The sequence below is a fragment of the Carassius gibelio genome, chromosome A23, assembly GCF_023724105.1.
Source record: "Carassius gibelio isolate Cgi1373 ecotype wild population from Czech Republic chromosome A23, carGib1.2-hapl.c, whole genome shotgun sequence".
Classification (NCBI taxonomy): domain Eukaryota; kingdom Metazoa; phylum Chordata; class Actinopteri; order Cypriniformes; family Cyprinidae; genus Carassius; species Carassius gibelio.
The window spans coordinates 22,127,141-22,151,891 of record NC_068393.1 but is presented as its reverse complement, the minus strand read 5'-3'; the positions used below and the strand labels follow the sequence as shown (position 1 = coordinate 22,151,891).

The 24,751-nt window shown below is 36.3% G+C and overlaps 1 protein-coding gene across 2 annotated transcripts in view; it reads right to left on the bottom strand.

Moving 5' to 3' along the window:
- LOC127944990 (arf-GAP with coiled-coil, ANK repeat and PH domain-containing protein 3) overlaps nt 1–23,935 on the bottom strand; it is a 52,059-nt gene extending 28,124 nt beyond the window's left edge. For both annotated transcript variants that reach the window (XM_052541458.1, XM_052541459.1), the window contains exons 1-2: nt 23,761–23,935; nt 772–829 (exon numbers count right to left, since the gene is read on the bottom strand). In XM_052541458.1, the coding sequence (XP_052397418.1) occupies nt 772–829; nt 23,761–23,807 (105 nt within the window). In that variant the 5' untranslated portion in view covers nt 23,808–23,935. The remainder of the gene's footprint in view (nt 1–771; nt 830–23,760) is intronic.
- Nucleotides 23,936–24,751: the final 816 nt, after the last annotated feature.

The following is a 24,751-nucleotide window of genomic DNA, read 5'->3' as shown; positions in this document are numbered from 1 at the left end:
TGAGATGCAACTGGGCAGGATTTGTTGTAAAAACCTGGCAACCCTGATCTGAACGCACGTGCTGGAGATATACTTCTAATTACAGAAGCGTCTTTACTGATGAGATGCGCATGAAAATCGCATTCGATTTTTTGCACAGCCCTTATATATGCTAATCAGTTCATTGCACCAAGTATAAAACATAAAAACATAATATAAAAATAAATCGTTTCTAATATTCATTTTAAGTAATTTGTTTTAAAATCTTAATAATTTAGGAAGAAATAAGTAAATACCAAAGCAGATCTTTAAAGTGACAGGTGTAAAATAAAATAAAATAACACCTTGATGTCATGTCAACTGGCTAAAAGCTAGTGTCTTGGCAGCACTAGACTAGACTGCTGTAGTACAGTATTGGATCGTTCTGTCGATGAGGTCCAGCCATCTTTACAGCATTTAAGAAGGATTACCATCTCTATACATTAATCCACAACACTCCTCTTATCTCATATATTAGAAATGTTCTTTCTGATCATGGTTCTGCACATGTTCTCTCTGCTTTCTCTGCTGGATTTACACCAGCATTTGCACACTGATGATCCGTAAAGCCTGGGGTTGACCGATTGACCTTGTTGTGGAAGCAGCTGATGTCAGTGTTTGGCTACAAAAGTCTTGGAAGGTATTAGATGTGATTTCTAACAAATCTAAGCGGTGATTTTCAACCATACGGCGTAAATGCACTCTGACAGGGTTTAGAAGGTCAAGCGAGAGCTTCAAAGCGCCTTACTGTACCTTATCAAGCTTGGCTTCGATCTCCACCACCTCCGTCTCCACCTCATCAATATTGGCCCTGGAACACAAACCAGATGATGACGTGAATTATTTTGGCTCGACAATCGTAACTTGATGAATGACAAAGAAAGAAACAGATTAACAGTAGATTTCATGGGATCTACATTTCATTTCGTATTCAGTCGCAATATCATCCTGTCACACTTATCTTACTATATCTGCAGTATATAGTATGCACACTCGGCAAAACTATATTTGCTAAAATGTGCAGTATACACTGCATACAAAACTGTATCCCATAATGCAATGCTTTTTTGTCAATTTAGTGAAACTGAAGTATATAAACATATAATTAAATATTTAATTGGATAACCAGAACCAGATTTTTTAATTTTAAAAAGGTAGGGGGGAAAAAACAGGGCTGAAGCTGCAGTTTTTATTAATATGAATATAAATGTGTAGTATGAATTAAATAGGACATTGCTAAGATGAGATTCCAACACAAACAATATGCAAAAAACTTTTATCGGGATATTATTATTTTTCTCCAAATTCTGGCTGCACACTCAAAATGATGTTCTTTCCCACCGCCAGTAAAGTACACATTTCTTTTAGTGCATACCGTAGCACGACACAAATACTCAAATAAGGCTATTGTGTGACTTAATGGTGTTTAAACATCAGGTTTACTGTAATTATGAGCTTCTGAACAGTGAAAACTTTTAATATCTCTCAAATTACAATTTGCCATTTTAAGGCAGTTCCCTCATGTAAAACCGACCAAAATGACAGCAGCTTCAACAGGTCAAGTCTTTAATCTTGTAATTATGGTCATCCTGACGAGACCTGGACACACCAGTATCCTCCGCAAAGACAACTGACCAATCAGATCTGGCCTTCTCTTTTCAGAAATGCCGAAATTACATGTTGCAGTCTCCTCCCTTTTTCCATCATGCAGTCTTCCTGCATAAGAAAGCCTTTTCCTCTGAACTGTGAGGCTGTTTTAAAGCCTCAGGCTTTTCGTTAAGCTCTATCACTGAGATCTGAACTATTTTTCTGACTCTTATACAGTCAGTCATCTCTCTGTCTCTCTGTGTGTGACGTGTTTGAGGGAGGCTGCACTGATGCACCTACAACTCCTGCCAGCACCGAGACTCGAACCAGCGACCTTCTGGTAACTAGTCCACATACACACACACACACACACACACACACACACACACACACACACACACACACACACACATCTGGTCAGCTATCCTTGTGGGGACTCTCCATAGGCGTAATGGTTTTTATACTGTACAGACCGTATTTTCTATCGCGTTACACCAACCCGCTAAATTTAGTTAATTTCATATTAACTAAATTTAATTAACAAATTTCATTAGAGTTAGAGTAACCTCTGTTTTACACCAGTCACTCACAAGTTTCTATCTCACTCCAAACTTTCTTTCTGCTGCTCGATTACCGTTTTTTCGACTGCAGATTTATGTTTTCTCTTGGTTCATGTCAAATAAATTTTGATAAATAAGTCGCACCTGACTAATATATATATATATATATATATATATATATATATATATATATATATATATATATATATATATATATATATATATATATATATATATATATATATATATAAAAGCATACACACACAGACACAAAATGTGTACTTTTTCAAAAATTATTATTTATTCATATTTGTGATATACCATCGTCGCAAAAGACACTATATGAAACATGTCAAGTGAGAAACGAGTGCCAAATATGTCCAGAATTAACATGACAGTAACGAAGCACTGACTTATAATTTTGTCTTGTAGATAAAAAAAAAAAAAGATCCCCTAAACTTACATTAAAAGAGGGACTTTTTGTGCCAGTAAGCAACTTCCTTGAAAGCTTCCAGAACATCCCTGTAACCACATTGCAATACCCTAAAAGCCACTCTAAACACCTTTACAACTGCACAGCTATGTCTGGCAACCACCTAAAACTCCCAGCATCACAGTGGTGGCGGGTTTTAGACAGACAAGCACTTCTTCAGAAAATGATTAATCACTCTTTTATCACAAAATGGTGTCACAAAGATATTTAAAGTGCTACTTATCATTGAATTCAACAGTTTTTGTTCATTCTTTGTACAATCTTATCCCTGCAAAAACATTTGCTCATTCTGGGAATCCTGCCCTGACAACAATCCCAGGTCCAGTTTAAATAATTTCATGAGGAGCGTTTCTGTGGAGAGTGACAGTATGGCAGCTCCAGCAGCTCTATAACCTCCTGATGTGTTTCCCGTTCTCTCCTTCACCCGTGAATCATGCCAGCTCACTGCACATGGCACTCCCAGGATGGATGCGCACTTTGCCCCCAGGCCTGTAACCACGGCCAGCGCTGTGGGGGCTGACCCCACACTTAAAACCCTGTTATGTCTGACTAGATCACTTGATCTTGCAAATGAACAGAACACAAAAGCATGGTTCAAGGACGACATGAAATCATGTTTGAATTTGCTCTTTATAATGTTCTCCATGTGAATGTTCCATATAACGTGTTCCCGTGGCTCAGTGGTGGAGCATTGCATTAGCAGCGCAAGGTTGTGGGTTCGATTCCCAGGGAGCACATGTTAGGTAAAAAATGTTAGCCTTAATTTACTGTAAGTCGTTTTGGATAAAAGTGTCTGCTGAATGCATAAATTAAATTTTTAATAAATAGTAACCATTAACATCAAACCTTACACACTTTATAAAAAAATAAATAAATTCCCCAACCAAATCCATATGTATACATATATATATGTGGTCAGGGCAAAATAAATATACATTTTTTTAGAGACGGTTTCAACTGTCCCCTGTTGTTTTTGTTGATGCATTAAGAGCTGGGGGGTGAAAACTTTTGAACACGATGAAGATGGCCAAATTTGTCTTATTTTGTTGAAATATAATTTTTTCCCATTTAGTTCTGCCCTCCATAAGCAACAGAAGATACTTGTATGTTTCCCGGTACACAAATTAAGTACAATTTACCTTGATCTTCAAATTCCAAAAGTTTTCACCCCCCCACTCTTAATGCATCTTGTTTCCTTTTGGAACATCAGTGAATGTTTGAATCTTTTTAAATAGTTGTGTTTGAGTCCCTCAAATGTCCTCAGTGTGATAAGGTGCATCTCAAAATCATACAGTCACTTCAGAGGGAAGACAGTATTTTCATTCTTATATTGTAACAGAAATATTCACTGCATGTAGTGAGACCCCTTTTCAAACAGATTTGCTAAAAGGGTCTTCATCTGGATGAGGTCAGCATGGGACTCTGATGATGAGGAGTATTGATTGATTGATTGCTAAGAGTGCTCTAGTGGAGACCGTCCTTTTGTAACAGTGTCTGAGTGAGTCATCCAGAGAGAAGTGTGTGTGTGTGTGTGTGTGTGTGTCTATTCTTGGACTGTACGCCTCTTAGTGCTCTTGTCTGGACCTTTTAAATTCAGTAAAAGCCTTAATTCTCCTGCAGCCTCCAGCTATACAGCAATTGACCAAAAGCAGAGCGAACTGTGCATTAGCGTGGCCAGTGTGCAGAAAAATTCAATTATAATGCACTTTACTATGCCATTAATGTTACTTTATTAATTCAAATACAATTGTGAATATTGCAAAGAGTTTTAAGCACATTATGCTTTCAAATATTGTTTTTTTTAACTGCCTTATTGGTGTATAATAATAAAAAATCACTTCCTCTTGCTTTAACAGTGTTTAAAACATGAATAATTTTTTATTAGACTTTGAATGTACTTTACTAACTGCTTTAAACATTTTGTGATGTCATCGAATCGATGGCCGATGATCAAAAACACAACAAAACTTAAATCATCATGGCCAGTGTGCAGAATAAGTGAATAAACAAAAGGTCTGTGGCATATTAAACTGCATTATAACTATAAAGCAAATTCTGTGTATATATATATCTTTTTTAACACATTTTGAATCTATAAATTTATTTGATAAAGTAACATTAGTGTCATATTAAAATGCATTTTAATTTAGTGGCTAATTCCACAGTGGTTTAATTACACATTTTGGTTGCAAAAGTCTTATACAGGAAGATTTTAAAATATGATTGCATATTCTTGATTTTTTAAAATGTTTTTTAACCTATTGCTTTGAACAATGTCAGCGTATTAATAAACAATGATCCATGAATTTGCATCATTGTGGCCAATATTGAGAATAAATTTATTAACAGTGACGTGGACCACCATAGGGAAAACTTTTTGCATACTCCTGATTGAAAAGTAAGGGGGGGGGGGGGGGGGCTAAATTATAACTATATAATAACAACTAATTGCTTTAACATTTTGAATCTGTTTGTCTGTTTGAATTCATCATGGCCACTGAAAAAAGTTCAATTTTTTTTTTAAAGAAAAGAGCAATGCTTGCATCAATGTCCAGAGTGCATATACAATCAATAAATTGTAAAATACATCACATTTCAATAAAAAAAAACATTTCTTTTAGTATCAAAATGTTTTTACTGCACGTTTTGTTTAGCCATTATATTTTATAATGACTGTGTCAGTTTGCTTCATTATTGGCTGTTTTTCTTCATTTATTTGAAGCCTCTGATTTCATGCAAGGATGCAGTGATGCATGAATGGAAACATAATAAAAATATATAAAATAAAATATAGCAAGTATCACTCTTGCTTTATGGCGAACTGGTTTTTGTGATAATGACTACAGAGTACATTATCTGCTTAAACATTTATCAGTGACGCTACTTCTCTGCAGCTGCATTACTCCCTGCGTCTGTGTTTGCTTTGTAATTCAGGTCTGGTTTTAGTCTCTTGTGAGAGTAGGAACCTAAAAAGCCACAGACGGATTTAACCCAAGCGGGCTTCCTTTCTAGCCTGCTTTATGGGTGTGTGGCGTGTGGAGGACGGGCCAAAAGCAGACAGGGCTGTTCAGCTCATTGGAGACGTCAGCTCGCAGACATCTCTCAGCGAATGTGTGTTGGTTTTGTAGGGGTCAGCATGCAGTCAAGCATCGGAAATGTGTCATGAGCAAAAGAGAGGAGAGCTGCCGACCCGGATCCCTCCTCAACGCAGACCCCACAAGGCCACCGTGGCCAGATACAGCATGAGTTATCTGTGTTTAGGTGTATTCTGGCAGTGCAAAGTGAACCCAGCTGGCGTGTGCGTGCAAACAATTCCCTATCCGCCGCTCTGAAACCGGCCTGCGAGGATCATGTGTGAGAAAACACAGCATTCCTCTCTTTATTGGACACTGTCCCGCCAAAAAGCTGTTGCTGTCTGAGAGGTGATGTCACAAAGTGTCTCCAGACGTGTTGAGGTGCTAATGTGTCCAGGGCCGAGGGGTTTGTGCAGTGCAGTGTGGGAGATTTAACTAAGGCCAGAGCAGATGAAGCCAACACTCCTGACGACACAAACATCAGAAGTCATTCAGTGATTCAACTCCATCTGATACACACCTCAACTCTGTGGGAAACTTTACTTACTTTAAAAATGATTTAGAAGTAGCTTTTCGAAATGAAACTTAAATTAATAAACCCTGGTTGTATGGCCAGTTTTCCCCCTACTGTGACACTATTTTCACAAAAGATCAATTATATTCAACGAGAATTTAAAGAACAAGTAAAAATATTCTCAGTGAAGAGTTAAAAGTGGCCAACTGTCATGAAGATGTCACAAGTTAAAAACATCTTAAAGGGGACATCAGATGCCCATTCCACAACTTAATATGATTCTTTAGGGTTTTCATGAAATGTCTGCAACATACTTTTGTTAAAATTCCTCAATGATCGTGTTAAACAACAACCTTGTTACCTTGTCAAGATCAGCTCTGTTCACAGCGACCCATTTTGGTGCATGTCTCTTTAAATGATAATGAGCTACTGCTCTCTCCACCCCTCTCTTCCAGGGGGCGTCGACACAAGAAATGTGAAGTTCTGCTTTGGACTCCGTATATGACTCGAAGGTGGTCTTATTCAAACAGCTAGCTATCTACATAGAAACTGGCTGCAAACTGAAACAGCTTGGCGGATGTCGTCTTCAAAGATAAGTCTGATGCATACTTGACTTAAAGTGCAGTCAGAGCTACTTATTGCAGCGAATGAACGCAATGATTCACTTCTCAAATTGGCCGGGAATCCAGCACTAACACAACCCCACACAGCTCACAGCATGTTATCAGACGGAGCTGAGACACAGTATCTTCACAACCGTCGCTGGAGGAATGTTCTGTCACCCCTCTCTGAGCAGCACTGGCAGGAGGCTCTGGGTCACTTCCTGTCACTCGGCCACTGAACACCAGACCACAGTGGGTTCTGCAGGGATAATTACAAACTCACCTGACAGCAACCTGACCGAATCAATGGCAGAAAACAGGGAGAACAACTCCGAAGAAATCAGAAATTCTGATTACACACAAATGAGTATAAACAGCAATAGTTGAGTTCTTTTTCTCCATTAAGGAATTTATTTTTAATGATAATTTGAAACATTTAAAGACAAACCTACTATGATCTATGAATAAATGGTACTGTATATGTATTTCTTAAATCCAACAGCCTGCATTATTTCTACTTGTTATTAAAATGATCACATTTGCCACTGCAATTCTTAATGAAGATCTACATTAACTATGATTCTGCAGTGAAATGTCCACCAATCAGAGAATCAAAACAAAAATTGTGACAAAAGAACTCGTCATCTTCATAAATCATCATCATTAAAAATCAATGGAGAAATAGAAGACTATTTAAGTTGATTGTCTTTTTCAGCTGGCTTGTTTGGTTCATGATTTACAACTTTTCCAAAACTATTTTTTTATTAATGCCTATAAGAAAAATGAATGAACAAATAATTCCTTATGGAACAAAGGCAGATGAAAAAAATAAGCAGACATTTTAACTAGAGCTGGGAAAATAAATCAGTGCATCGTGATTCCACATCGATTCTGAGATTTTCCGAATGAATCGCGATTCTTTCTCGAGTCGATTCGGAGCTTAATTTTGAACAGCAAATGGCACTGCATGCTTTAGAAACAGCAGTACTCTGCTTGTTTCCAAATCCTTACACACACGACAACCTTAAATAATCATACATAAAATTCAAAAGTCAAGTTTGGTTAAGACACCATTTACTTTCACATAATTTCCAGTACTGTCCATAGGAAACAAACAAGTTAACATTTCTCCTTTGAAAAAACATTAAACCAAAACTGCTGAGGAGGCACACTTCATGGCTCAGACTGATGCAGCTTTTCTGAAACACGCTGCTAAAAAAGTAGTGCAATAAATTCTTGGCTCTTCTGACCCGATCTGTTCGGATCAAAATTACTGGTGCAAAAATAAACCAAGAAGCTATTTTAACTATTTAACATCAACATCATTTGAAGCAATGGATGCTATTCAAGTAATTTACCTGAACAGCCAATGACTGCAGGCCACCAATGGGCTTTGATGCAACCAAAAATCGCAGCGTGACCCTGTGACTCCAGCCTGACCTCTGACCCCTGGAGAGAGAGCAGCTGCCCAAACCATCCCTCAACATGACTAGAGAATAAACAGAGATGTTGATAGACAGTCTTAACTAACACAGCAGAGACTTTGAAGTTTTTACACTAGTAAACACTATATTACAGTGGTAAATTTAAGCATTCAAACACGAATGTGTCAAATGGATTTATGGAGTTAATATAAAACAAACAAAAGTTTCTGAGCTTATGGAAAAATAAAATATGAAGGTTTAGTTTCTGTGCGTGTGTAGTGTTTAAAACAATAAAACCGGCTATAGAAAAAGAGTAAAGTTTAGCCAACAACGACTATAGTCTAAACAAGAGTCAGAGTTAAGAATAAAATATATACATAAAAGGTGCATTTATTGATTCATGAATTTCAGATAGATTTCCTAAAACTGCAGAAAGAAAATGTCTTTACCATCTTAAAGGAACAGTCCTCTCAAAAATGAAAATCTCGTCACATCATTCCAAGCCCATCATTTTCATAAAAGAAAAAAATAAAACAGAAAAGCACCACAAAAGTAGAGGTTACACAACTTTAAGCTGTCATATGTATTCAGAAGACTATTATGATGAATATTATGATGCTTTGCTGAGTCTCCATTCACTTCCATTGTCTGAAAATTAGCAGCATGAACATTCTGCTAAACATCTTATTTTATGTTCCACAGAAGAAATTCTTCATACGGTGTTTGGAGTGAATATATGATGAAACAACTTTCTTTTTTTTTTCTTTTTTACTATGTCTGTAAATGTTCAGGAGTGGATGGCTTTTATCCACACATTAAAATTGATGAGATGTGAGAATTCTTTCTCAGAAAATATTACCTCAAATTCTCTTTCAAAAAACATCCGTTTGGTTGTGATTATCAGATCTTCTCAAGCTGAAATTTTGTGTTTTAAAGCCATTGTAGTTTAAACTTCTGATAAAGTGTTTTCTGGGTATTTAAAAACTAGTAATGGGTGGATCTTTATCATTGTGGGGTGGTTGTTTTTACCAGCCTTCACATAATAGGTGCCCTTTAAGTTGTAATTTTGATTTGCTAAAGAATAATTTTTACTTTTTTCTTTACCAAACCATTCATTGTTGCTCTAGCTTTGTTATATTTCAGCCATCAGAGGCTGTTATCCATGTATTCTCTGTCACAATCTAGTGGGATTTCATTACTGCTACATGTTTGTCCTAAAGTCGATGCTAAACCCTGGAAGAAGCCAGCACAGGGGCTTATGGGGGAATCCTCTGGGATTTAAGCCTGACTGGAGGAAGGACAGGGCCACAGACCAGGCTTGGGTCTTTTGAGGTTGAGAGGGACAGACGCCAGCCGGACTCAAAGCACTGACCTGTGACATCCTTCCTGAGCCAGGCTACAATCTGGACAAATTAGCAACAGGCGTCATTTTCCATGCCGTTTTAAAAAAAATCCCACGGTTTGGTTCCAGCAATGTCAGCAAACTGTTAAGTAATGTGACATTACTGAGAAATGATATTAGTGGATGACGAATGAAATGGACAAAGTGGTTTTCAGGGTCCTAATAAAAACAGGAAAAAGAAAGGAGAAAGTCCTGAAAAAAGACAATACATCAAGCTCAATGCAGTTTCGTGAGGTGTCAAGTATATGGAAATGACCGCATATATATATATATATATATATATATATATATATATATATATATATATATATATATATATATATATATATATATATATATATATATATATATATATACACACACACACACACACACACACACACATCTCTCTCTCTACATATATCTATAAAGTAAAATATTACAATAAAAATTAATAAAACTAACTGCATATGGTGTTTAACTCATGAATCAACAGATATTACATAATAAATAAAAGTGCCAGGATACAGCATTTTACGCATTAAAGGCAAATTTGTGGCAAAAAATCTGAGCTAGACTCATTGATTTGCAGTTTTGGCGGTTGCAGTATACGGCCCTCCAACAGCCTTTTCTTTGCGTGTGGCCTGCGATTAGGACACCCCCGATGGGGAACAGACACTTCAGACATGAGGCCCAGCAACCAAACAAAGACCATCATGGGGAAGAAGTGGTATAATTAACCCTTTCAGGTCACGCGTTTCATTCTCACACAATACCCCCATGCATTCTGTTCCCGCCACTGAGACCTACAACTATAGACAAGCACTCGGTGCGCATTCCTAATAAAACATCGCTCAGATCATTTTTTTTTTGTCCACATTGCAGCGTCTCATTTAAATGTCAAGCAACTTGGAATATCAGGAATGTGAGATGTTCGTGACAGCTAGATATAACACTAGGGGCAAGGACGTGATGTAGTTAAATATCAGACTCAAATGTAGGTCCAGGAGCGAAGACGGAGGGCAGACAGTGAGTGTTCAGGATGTGAAGCATCTAGGCTCGCCGGGCTGGTTTATATTAGCTCAGGGTGGTCTGTCATGACTCCAGCATGCAAAAATGTCAATGGAGATGCAGAGAGACATACACAGACGCACTCCTCATGGCTGGGCTGAGATGGACCGAGGACGCTGGCTGGGGAAAAAGACCTCACAATGTGTCACTGCTGGAGTGAGGGACAAAAGAGAGAGAGAAAGCTCAATGAAAACGAGGGAATGAGGATTTATGATGCCATTTCTGACCATATCCGAGAAAAAGAAGAAGAGAAAACGTGCACAAAAAAGAATCTCCTGACACTCCAGCAGCCTTGGCTCTGATTGATGTGGAAAGAGCTTACATTTTTGTGGGCTGCACTTGTAGTTTGGATGGGCTCTGGAACAACATACCAGACACGGGGAGGTTTTGTTCCTGGAAATGCATCTTGTAAAAAGCTGCTAAACCGGGCTCAGAACAAACTGAGCAGTTAAACAGTTCCACCGTGACACAAAAATATGTATTTTGTTATCTCTAATGACTTTTGAAATGCACATTGCTGTGACTTTGCCACCTGGAACCAAGATCTCTTTTAATCATACTGCAAGATTAGAAACAGCTGACAAGATGATAAGCTTTATGCTATTGCCAATAACCGATAAATGGCCGATATCAAAATAATAATTCAAGAATAATAATTTAAATTAAAAACAAAACATTAAAAACAATCATTTTTAAATGCTACAAGTGAATTTAGCCATGGCGACATTTTCAAAAGATTTTCATTTTGAGATTTCATCTCTTTTAACTGAAAAAACACCACAGTGCAAAATCACAAATAGCTGAAGATGTTAATCTTTGTTATTGACAATAACTGATAAATTGCCAATGTCAAATGTCATTAAAAATGTCTGAATCAGTAGATGTATCAACATGGCTTCAATATATTGTGCATTCCAAGACTTCATTCTGGTCATTCTGGTTTCCATTAGCGGAAGGACTGAGGCTCTAAAGCTTTTGCACGAATTCTAGGAAGAGCAAATAATAACACCATGATCGGTCCAAAATAATCGCGCAAACAAAACCAGAGCGAGGTCACAGGTCACAGGTTATGCTCATCTCTCCTACCTCCAGGTGCTTCCTGAAAATTGGGTACAATAATAAGCTCTAGACGTCACCATGGACCAGGACCAGGATGTTGATATACTTTCCATAGTATGTGATGTAAACCAACATACGCCAGTCACCGTGACAGGAAGCTAGTGGAGTCCATCCTATACACACAGAGACTCATCACAGACTATACAAGCACAACGGTGGACGCCCACTTTGTTCTAGAAGGATTTTTTCAGGTGGAATTTCAGGGAAGTATGTAATTAAAAGTTTAAACATTTCAAACTTTTGAACATCTTTTGTAAGAAAATTATCTACTCATTCCATAATGCACTGTGAATGACAAAACTGAATCATAAATAAGGGTTTAAATATTAAACTCTAAGTCATTGATTGCAAGAACAAGAAATACATCAACACAGGATGTTTTAAAGACATTACACTGATGGATGTGGACAGTGTATATTCAGTGGTCTTGGAAATGGCAGCAGGTCTTTTGGGATTCAAGCTTGCATCAGTGTGCAAACAGGCCCGCAGCGGGAAGAGAAGTTCCCTCATGCCTCATTGAGCCTAAATGCAAACCACAGACTCTACTGAGACTCAGAAGCCATCAATGCAACACTGACGCAGTACCACTGATGAAGGGAAAGCCTTCAACATTTACATGAGCATTAACTGAGGTTTAATGTCAGAATTGATTATATGATGCCACTAATTAGATTTTACACTATGTTCAAGAGCTCAGGTCAGTAAGATATTATTTTTCTTTTATTAAAAACAAAGAAATATTTTTATTCAGAAAGAACACATTAAAGACATTTATAATATTACAAAATAGTTCCATTTAAAAACAAAAAAACAAAAAAAAACAAAAAACAAAAAAAAAGCTGTTCTTTTGAACGTTCTATCCATCAAAGAATTCTGGAGAAATATATAATAATTTCCACTAAAATAAAGAAATAAAGAAATAAAGAAATGTTTGATGAAATGTTAGAAAACAGTTTTTTTTTAAATGGTAATATCCCACAATATTCCTGTTTTTACTGTATATTTGATCAAATAAATGCAGCCTTGGTGAACATAAACTTCAAAAAAAAAAAAAAAAAAAAAAAAAAAAAATATGAAAGCAGACTATTATACAAATATAGTTCCAGCTACATTCTGAAGGAATGACCCATTCTGAAAATGAAAAATATTTACACTTTGAAAAAAAACAAAGAATGGAAGACATTTGCAATCTGTTAAGGTTTTTGCGTACACAAACAAAAAATAAACAAGTAAAAAAAATTATACAATTTCTATACAATCTTAGTGGACAATAAAACAATGGTGAGAAAATGACATATACTTACACTGAACAACTAAATGTAAAAATAAATGATTTATAAATACTCATTAAAATGTGGTGACTGTATTAGTAAATTGTTTGTAACTACTGAAATACTCGTAACTACTGAACATTGGTACTTTGTATTATTTTCTTAAAGCAAGAGGACACTCGAGGTTGGGCACTATTGTATTATTAAACTTTAATGCATACTGTTCACAACAACTGTATTTCACAATGTGCTATTGTACTGCTTTTGAAAAACCTGGCTCACTCAGTTTGAAAGGAGTTTTGGGTGCTGTGAATAAAGCACGCACACACACACACACCCCCTGCTGAGTTTGACGAACCTTCGTTAAAGTGCCCTATTATGCCATTTTTATGGTTCCTAATATTGTTTTGTGAGTCTCCTACAATAAGATTACATGCATTTGTTTTCCGAAAATATGCATTTAATATCACCTCATTTTCCAGCGATTCTCAAACAATTCGTTTGTAGCAATTCAAAGATTCAGTCTCTTTAAACCCCTCCTTGAGCCTGCCCTGCTCTGATTGGTCAGATGGCCTAGTCTATTGTGATTGGTCTGCCAGCCAACGTAGAACATAGGCGCAAATTATGCAAATGTGTTACCCCCTGACGTGTAGCCGTCACGGAAGTGGGATTCGAATTACTAACGACTCCTTTAGGCTGTTGTTTAGGCACAATAACTTTATCATGCACTTTCAGCTTTACAACTTTGCTGAGTATTTCCATTCACATACAGCTACATTAAACACTGCGTGAAAGGCAATATTGGAAATGGCATAATAGGGGCACTTTAATATTCCAGTAAGCCACCATCATCCACATGCGTTTCCTGTGCTTCAAGGACGGAGCATTGCAGAAGGAAAGACCCCAAACGTTCTGAGAAAGCAACTGGGTTGGGGCTGATCAGAACCAGATTCCTGTTAGAGCTCCAGATGTGAGTCAGTAACATCCCAGAAACAGACCCAGATGGAGCGCCATGATTCATGAACACACCAGCAGGAGAGGAAGCGTTAGACATAGGACAAAGACTCAGGCGGAAGAAATAAAAAAAAATAAAGAAGTCTGGTTAATACCAGGTTCCCTCTCTGGACTTCCTCCAAACAGGTTCCTCTTAAATGTACAGTACTTTTCAAGTACATCAGAAAAGTACAGTCGGTTAAAGCTGGTTCTAATCCACAGTCCCAAATAAATTCAGTGCAAATTTGAGAGATGGCTGGCGGTAATGCACATAAGTCTGTGATCCGCCATAAAGCAAAAAGGACAAGGAGATGCCTCACGTGTCTGCTGCTGAGAATGCGTACAACAGGAGATGCTCGGGGAAGTTCTAACAGTTCGGACATTACATAAATCAGAAGTAAAAATGTATATAAATACGGTTCAGTTTCTTGGACAGGCCGATCGTTTTGTGTCTTTACACATCAATGTATGGTTTTGGTTTATTGTATGTTTTAGCTGTGTTTCCCATCCACTTACATTATAAGATTGATAGACTGCAACGGTTTGAGCTAAAAATCTTGGTTTGTGTTTTACTGAAGAAACAAAGTCACCTACACCTTGGAAGCCTACACATTTAATTCTGTATTTTATTTGCTTACAATTTTTGGTTTGTTTTGGCTTTCATCATTTCAAAACATACGAATAACACAGAAATGGCTCTCAGCTGCAGTCAGACAATATCCTGTGGTCCAGTGAGTTGATTCAGTCCATGATTCAGACCTCTGACTCCTATGAGCAAATCTCATGATTCATCAACTGATTCATCAAAAAAAAAGAATCTTATTAACAAGAACTGCACACCACACTGCAAAAAGTCCCTTCATATTTTAAGTACACAAGATAAGAGTGTCGGCATAATTTCCCAGAATGGGAAAATGGGAGTGTGTGGACGACAATCCTAATTAAAAACCATTACATCCACCTGTCGGTCATGGTAGGGTTTTTTACCTGCTTTAGCTGTGTTTTCAGGGATTTTAGGTTGTTTACTATTAATCCTGCACTGAATAAAGGGCTTCATGTTGTTCTTCCTGCGGAGACGGCAACAAAGTAACACACTGATTGAATAGGATGTGAATTGTTTTCTTGCTAATGTACTCTAATAATCTGTTTTATTTAAAAACATTTTTCTTTTTTTACGTACTGAACGAAATTTGGTGTTTAAAAAAAACTCAGATATTTTACAGTTAATTACAAAGAAATTGCAGGTAACATTGAATTAAATGTAACATTTTGAAGTACACTGTAAAAATTATTTTTCAATGTAATCTTTTTTTTGTACAGTATTTACAGTGTAAAAATAGTGGAAGTGCGAGATTTCCTCTTAACAGACAGAAATTGAGATCAAATGTGAATTGCATACATTCTTTTGAGGTTTAAGAATGACATGTTTGCTAATTCACCTTTGGTTTCAGGTTTCCCAGCTTTACATCTCACCCCATTTTTCCCTTTCCTGTGCACTGCGCATCCATCAACAAAGGACTGTGTAGTGATTCAACAAAACAAACCTACATCAATAGCCAAACCACAGCAGAATGGCTCAGAGGATGCAAACTGAGTCATACGACTGTGTTATTAGATTTCCTTTCACTTAATAAACCGTTCGCACTCTCTTAGGGTCACTCATGGTGGCGTCTCTTCAAGGATGTTGCATAAAAGTAGATCTGCAAACTGCTCAAAGTGCCCTGCTTTTGTGTGGTGGTGTGAATGGAGCGGCTGTTGAGCTTGTGTAGACGGGAACGACTGCCAGGATTCACACAGAGCCGTGCGCACAAAAGCCTGTAATGACATCAGCTCAGCCTCATAAGTGAAGTCAATTTAACATGACTTAGAGGATCTCAGTGCTCTCATTCACCTTTATGCTGTTCTGTTGATGATTTATGGGAGACATTAACTGTTTCAAGATCACAGCCAATATTTAAAGTACAGTTTGCACCACAACTAAGTCCTAGGTTGATTTTTATTATAATTAAGAGATTTCAAATGTTTTATTTTTGTTATATATTGTTTATATATGCAACCACAAATGTCTTTTACTGTTTTATTGTTTTCCCCAGCTTAAAGTCTAAAATACACCATAGAAGTATATTAATTATTACATTTAAAACTGTAATATTCTAAACAAAGAGTGAAATAAACAATTCCAATATTTATTGCATGAAAATGAATTGTTATAAATAAATACTTTAAATATGTCATTTCCACCTCAATGAATAATTCTGATTCTAATAGTTCTTAAAAAAATATTATACTGTACTTTTTTACCAAATATTCAGTGAAGAGATTGAGATGAAAAAATTAACAGAATATAGACAAATTAAAAGGTAAATATTTTTATTATTCTTTATTAGTTTTGCTAAAGTATGCAGTTATTCCCATTACAAATGTTGTTGTTATTGTTAATAAAATAAAATTAAGCGGAAATAGAATAAAATACAAATTTTAGATTTAAAAAATTTGGCTTGGAAAAGAACTTCTATTAATATAAGTACTGAAATAATTCAACTAAAATTGAAATAAAAATAAATATAAAAGAAAAAAGTTACTAAAATGAAAACTAAAAATACAAAAATAAAAGAATTTCAAAATAGTAATAAATAATATAATAGTATATAAATAATTCTAAAACGATACTGATCTCACTTTGCTGTTCACAACAGAAGATTTGGAATATGATGGAAATGGCAAAGTGGTGGGACCAAACTATGCATTAAAAAAAAACACCAATTTACAAATATCTAAATCCTTCCAAATCAAGAAAAAGAACTGGAATCTCATAGTTTTTATGGCTCAGGATCTGAGAAAGAGACCAAGTGAACTCCTCCACAATCTTCCTCTGAAGTGGACTGTAACTGCACGTCCTGGGACTGGTTTGTTTCACACAGCCCTATCATCACGTGGAAGGAATCCTCCGACGGCTGTGCTGAGCTTGGCCAGCTTTAGAAACTCTGACTGTCAAAGATCTACAGGCTCATCCCATTTCCTGAAGAGGAAGGAATGCGGTCGGCACTGGAGCAGTTTATCACAGCAGCAAACAACCTAGAGCTGCCGTGAGGTTACTAAGGTGTTCTGAATGATTTTTAGCATGTTGCTCTGGGTGGCTGCTCACTGGCCAAGTCAAAAAAAGCTCAGTGACAAGTCTGCATTGGCTTACTTCACCTTTAAGTTGTAGTAATTTTTAACAATATTTCAGTTTTTTCATTAAATAAATGCAACCTATATGCAACTATATATATATATATATATATAGGACCGTGTTTCGGGGGTTGGGGGTGTGTGGGCTAATCCGTTCAAACTGCTGACCTAATCCCTGTTGTTTGTTTCACATTGAGCCCTTCGTCCCACAAGGCAGGATAAATCAGTGACACTTAAAGAGAGAAGAGGAGAACATCTCCATCGGTCTCAATGGCACGCCCACATGGACTTATTTAATCATGTAAAAATAGGACGATTAAATTAACAGGGCGGCAGTCAGGGCAAGCCAGAAACTAGACGTGGAGGGCGTCTAATTACACAGAGCTAAAGGGGCAATGCACATGGATTCAAATTCAAAACTGCGCATTCATTATGTGTACTTATTAATTTAATAAGCCAAAATTTCAGTATTCGGTACCGATACCAGTGAAAATCCACGATTCTCGGTACCAATTTCGGTACCAAAGCAAAACACAAAAATATTCTAATTAAAAAAAGAAAAAAAACTTTTTATCACTAAAAATAAAACCAATGCCATTCTTTATACTTATTTACAATTATGTTTAAAGTTTTTTTTTTGTTGATACATTTGTCGTAATTAATGAAATGTAAACTTTTTTTTTTTTTATAAATAAAGGGGATTTTCTATTAAAATTTAAACATGGAAGAAATATTGTGTGATTTATTTCTTTAAAAAATAAAACAGTACCGTGACATTTTTTTAGTACCGCCTTGGTACCGAAGTACCGGGTCTTTAGACAACACTAAAGCCCAGCTACTCTTATCTATATTAGCATCATGCTATAAGGGCTTGTATGCATCGTGCTATGACCACATTGCTTGACGGCCAGCCCAATGACGGGAGGGGTGTCGGAGCCCATCTGGCTTGTGATGTTGTGGGTCTGACGTTGGGCCTGCTGGCACACATTCAGAACAGAAGGAGGCCAATATGCAGAAATCCCTTCCAGCTCAAAGCAACAGCAACTCTTCAGGAACAACTTGAAAAACAAGCAATCGACAGACGGGCTGCAAGATTTCTTTCAAATTCAGCCAAACAGTTCGATTTTTCAAATGATTAGAGTTTAGATTTAGAGTTTATTTTATATGTGGCAACTATTTTTTTATGGTTTTAATTTTAGTTAACTCATACTTTCAGAGTAGCTTGTACAAAGCCAATCCAGTCCCCATCTTTGGTCAGCTTTCTTCAGCAGGTATATTCTCCTGACACAAATTACAGTCTGTAATAAGTCTAAGGATCTCAGACACCTTTAAATAACACACTTAATCTGCTTAAAATCACTCTAAAGCAGGGTTAAAATGATCTGTAATCACAGATTAATTAGGTCATTGTCTAAACTTGGATCTAAACAAGTCAACAATTCAACATGAAACAGTTCAGACTGTAAACGGTCATGGGCAAGGACAGTGAATAAATGACCCATAAAGCAGATAAAATAATAAAATAAAACTCCACAAAAGTGTTAAACAGCAAACACTTTCAACATTGATAATAATAAGAAACCCTGCAGCAAATCAGTATATTAGAATGATTTCTGAGGGATCATGTGACACTGAAGACTGGAGGAATGATGCTGAAAATACAGCTCTGGTCACACAGGAATACATTATATTTAAATATATTCATATAGAAAACCATTATTGACAAAATAATCATGTAGATTTGTAATATAATTAATCAGTTATAGAATGAAAATAATCATTGCCATTTAATAGCAGTTAAGCGGCCATTAACATATATACAGTACAGACCGAAAGTTTGGAAACATGACTATTTTTAATGTTTTTGAAAGAAGTTTCTTCTGCTCATCAAGCCTGCATTTATTTATTTATTTTTTACAGGTAGTTATAAACAAACTTTTTCACTTTGTTGATAGCCTTTGAAGAATCAACATTAAATATGTACAATAACAGTGTAATGCATTCATGTTTGAGTAGAATACGTTTTTGGTCTTTGTAATTTCAAATCAAACAAAACTCAGCTGATCTAGTAGCGTAATTAAATGTGTACAGAAGTGGTGTGACTGGGTCTTCCAGTCCTCACATGGTCATGAGAAGCCACCATACTTCAGCCAGCTGTTGGTCTCCAATCATGTTGACCCAATTGATCGGTCTCAGTGAAAGGAGCCAGTGTGACAGAGAGGCATCCTGAACAATGAGAACATTCTGCAGCAAGCTGGAGACGACACATGCCAATCATAACTGTACTTACACAGCGGGTCACAGCAATAGGACGAGTAAAGTACAATATAAAACTAAAACATGAAACAAAAGCATAAAATATTAAAAAGTCAAGAGCTACAGGTAAATTACAAGTAAGTAAAATAATAAAAAAACAGTTGTAAATATAGGAAGAATGAGCAAGCACAGTAGGCCAAAATATATGCAATAATTTTTTATAAAATGATATGGTGCTGATTTATTATGCATCCTTGATATTAAAATGACTTGGATCAAAATTTAACACTCACAAATAAATATAATCTGCACTGTGTCACTGTCCATGATTGTTTTATGCCAACATCTTTTATAAGAATGATAATAAATGCTCTTTTATGATGATACGTCTCTTTCTAGCTACTGTAAATGCAGTCTAGAGACGGTTTCAGTGGTCATGGACAAATATAGCCGCAGTGACCTCTCATAACTATTGTAAGTAAGCTAAAGCCAGCAGTGTACTAAACGAAACAGTAAAAATAACTTGAAAAACATCACAGGAGGGATCTTCTCTAAAAGAAAAACTTTCCGTTCTGTAGCAATTCATTACGTAATGTTCGCTATTGACTGAACCATTAGGCTTTGCACCCCAACAGTGCTGTGTGTTTCCCCAGACGGTAAAAGGCCTTAAATGAAACCGGAGATTGGAAATGAAAGTTCTGGAGTGTAATGAAATTAGTAACTTCTGTCCAGGCGCTGGGATGCATCAGTTCGCTCTCAGCGGGGGTTGGAAAGGAAGGTGACACAGCAGACTTGAATCAGGAATGATGAATAATATTTAGTCAGGTGGTTACAATCTGCTCAACGCTCTATATTTATTAGCAGTATAACTTCACATAAATGATCAAGATAACCTCCATTATCAACTACATTTTTATTGAGTACAAAGAAAATAACACATTCTAGACTTTTTTTTTTTTTTTTTTTATGCAAAACATATTAGCACTTTTGCTGTCTTGAGCTTTCAAACTACCGTTCACAGAGTGACTGGATGGCTCTGCGTTCAAAGCACAAGCTCTTTGATGGTTGCCAGAAACTGTCAGGAATAGAAATGCACCAGATGACAGGGAAGGATAATTGTAAAGGGTGTGTGGATCCATGTGAAGAGTCAGTGTGTGGAACTAGCCATGCAGAGGTAATGCGCTGCATGCAGCAACAAGTAGGTTAAAGGAAATAGATGGTATTAAATGTTTTAAAGGAGGAAAAAAACAGAAACATCCTGGGATCTTACAGATTAGCTTTTACCTCCATACAAAGGCTATTAAAGGCATACTCCACCCCAAAATGAAATTGTCATTAATCACTTACCCCAATATCGTTCCGAAACCTGTAAAAGCTTTGCTTGTCTTCAGAACACAATTTAAGATATTTTGGATGAAAACTGGGAGGCTTGTGATTGTCCCATAGACTGCCACGTAATTTACACTGTCAAGGTCCAGAAAAGTATGAAAAGTATCATCAGAATAGTCCATTTGCCATCAGTGATTCAACCTTAACATTACGAAGCGATGAGAATACATTTTGTACGCAAATAAAACACAAATAACGACTTTATTTAACAATTCCTTTGTCAACAGTCTCCTCTGTGTCTCTCCATATCATTAAACCTGCCTACGCTCTTCTGTGACAGCCACGCCACAAGGATGCGCTGTTTTCTTTCAAATCAAAGCTTAAATTCATGCGCATCCTTGTGGCACGGCTGAAGTATTGTCGTCGCTTCATAACATTACGGTTGAATCACTGATGGAAGATGGACTATTCTGATGATGCTTTTCATACTTTTCTGGATCTTGACAGTGTAACGTACTTGGCAGTCTATGGGACAGTCACAAGCCTCAAGGTTTTCATCCAAAATATCTTAAATTGTGTTCTGAAGACGAGTGTTTTCTTTATTGTTGGGTTTAAAAATGTTTAGATACCTAATGATGAAAGTTATAAACATAAATTGTAATAAAAACAAATACTAATATATATATATATATATATATTTTTTTTTTCTTTATAAAATAAATTATACTATAATTCTAATTGTAAAACAGCCAACTGCCTTGAGAAAAAAATAAAATCACTTAATTTACAAACTGGTTGTGATCGAATTGCTCCTTTGCACAGAGAAAGACCCCTCACCCAAAGAACTAACATACGCATGTACTACAGAAATGAATGCCACCTCAAATATTGTGGCTTCTTGAGAAGATTTAATAATCTAGTTTCTTCATAAACAGAAGGTTTCTGGAAATCCCTGAACAGATTCAGGAGACCTGACTCACACAGCCAGATGGCATCCATTAAGGTGCTGCTTGTCTGGAAGTCTCTGATTTGGAGCAGGGATTATGTATGCCGCCCGCTCAAATACACACTCTCACTCCGACGCATTTACTCAAACACACGCTCACGTGGGGAGTGGGTGTAAAGGAATGCTGGTTTATTAGTCTAACCTCTGGATCTCGGTGCTTACCACAGTCACAGCTAGAGTCAGTGCGTGGGACATTCAGAATTTTTTAGATCCCATGTTTCACTATGATGTTGGGCAAGCGTACCTCTTTCCTCTCGCAATATATTGTCAAGAGAGCCATCGGATGGGAAGGAATTTTCTCTTCTACATTTATACCTCACAAAGCTGCTTCAAAGATAACATGATCTGAGAACTAACTGCAATTAACATGTATTATTTAAATATAACTACCCTTTTCAGGACTGCCAGAAAATACAATTATTAAAAATTATTTATATTATTTATATTTGTTTTATACTTATTATTTGTATATATTATTATGTGTGTGTGTGTGTGTGTAATGATGTTGAAAATTCTGCTTTGCATCATATTTAAAATATATTTTCACAATATTACTATTTTTACTGTAATTTTGATTAAATAAATGCAGCTTTGATGAGCTAAAGATCCATAGACGCTACTGGCGCATAGAAATTTCACTTCATTTTTATAGCCTGTACAAAGAGGCATTGCCATGAGCATCAACTCAGTGAAACACAAGGAAACAACTACAGTATGAAGAAATGCTATGCATGATTCAACCTTAAGTGCCCATGTAATCGCAGCCAAAAAAATACTCTGGGAGGAACATCAGGACATAAGTGCATATGAACCACGCTGAGTGAATCATGGAAAATCAATGACTGCTGGGCACTGGACGGCTGGCCAAACATCCCTCTCACACATGGTGGAAACTACAATCAACATCACATCAATAGAAGGTCTTTCCATAAACAGAATTGGTGTTGTACTTCTGTAAATCCTGACCATTAAGTCAGTCATTAAGCCAGTAAATGTTCAGCACCACCAAAGTACCAACCTCCGATTTTCACAGGTAATTAGGGTAAAATCAATGACCCAAGCAATAAATTGCAGACTAAATACTCATTTACTAGAGGCTTTATCCTAAGTTACTTAAGGTCCCACTTTAAAAATTAAAAATGTGTCATATTATTCCACTCACCCTCACATTGATCAAGTATTATGTAAACAAGATTTGAGCACAACAGCAGTGAATCAAGTGAATAAAAACTTATTTTAATTTAACAAACACTTTACTATACTTAACAGTGTACAACATATGTTGGTGCTTTTTCCATTTTGCAGCTTGAACACTGCGGTCAGTCAACATTCAATGCATGGAAAAGAGCACTCAAGACAGTCCGCTCACTATCTTATTTTGTGTTTACAGGGGGAAAACATCAACTCAACTCTTTTTAGCAACAGAATAGTAGATTATGTCATCATTTTGATTAAGACAACAATAGTGAACAATGAAGATTCACTCCTGAGACTCAAACCTGCTACCTTCACTTCTCAAACCAGATTTTTAAGCACTGTATGAAGACTAAGTGAGCCTCACAAACAGGTTTTCAAAATGCACTGGTAAATAAAAATAATAATAAAGCAATTCTATTTAAATTACATAGATTATTCAGCTTCACTAGGACTGGCACATAATGAATTCATCCATGGTAACGCACTGACTCACTGATCAACTGAATCATTCCCGAAAATTAAATAGAGTGAACAACAGAATGGTAAATAACTGAAAGACTTGTTGCTGGAAATATAAGAAAACTATATTTCATTCTCAACATGATATTATTCACAGCGCTTAATGTCACACAACTAACTCAATGTAAACCTCTCATCGCAAACGTTTAAGTGAAAAACAGATATTTCAGCTTACCGAAAGCGGGGTGAATCTTTAATGCAGTCTTCAAAATCCACCGTCATCCTGGACGATTTATTTCCAACGATTAAAACTGAAATTTCATCGCCTTCAGTAAACAAGAGTGTAAATGTAGGAGATCCCGCGCACTATAACCTCTTCCCTCCACAGGCAGAGAGTGAATCAATGCACGGAGCTCAAAGACTCGCTCCTAATGCTACAGTAAGGGACTGTCAACAGTTTCTCTACTCTGATTAAAACGCGTAAAAGCGTGAAGCGACCGTTAGATTCCAGACCATGGGTGTTGTCTTTGTCATGCTTGGTAATTTTGCAACAAATAAACATATAAATAAATAAAATAATAAATGTGTTTACGTTTTCTCATATGCACTTTTAACATACTAAACTCAAACTACAGTGTTAATTTCATGCAACCTCTGATACTGGTTATGAATTTTTAGCTCAATAGCTAACTGAAGTTATTTATGAATTTTTAGTTCAATAACTTTTTGAGCTATCCCATATAAATAATGTAACATTTCAAAATGTATTAATAAATTGGGTACACATCATCTTTTATCACTTTTTTGTTGTTGCCATTTGCATTGCATATATTTAGAATTTTTAATCAAATTCTGTTCATCTGAATACTTTTTAATCTAATCAAAGTTTAATAAGAACTCAATCTAGATGTTAAAGATCATCACTGCTTTTTGTTAATAACACATCATAAAAAAATTATGCTATTCTGAACATAGCCTATGATTGTATATGTGCATGTGTGTTTGTGAGAGAAAATAAATGAAAGTAACAGAATCAATGTATAATATACAAACTTAAGGAAAGCGTTTGTGTGAGCAGACACAATCTTTTGAGATGATCCCTTAGTCTATTCAGATTCAACACACCCACTTGTCAATCTTGTTTTTGCATGAAAGAAAAGGGTAGTCATTTGTAAAAGGTCATGTGCTATTTTACATGTTATATAATGATTTTATTTTCTTAAATT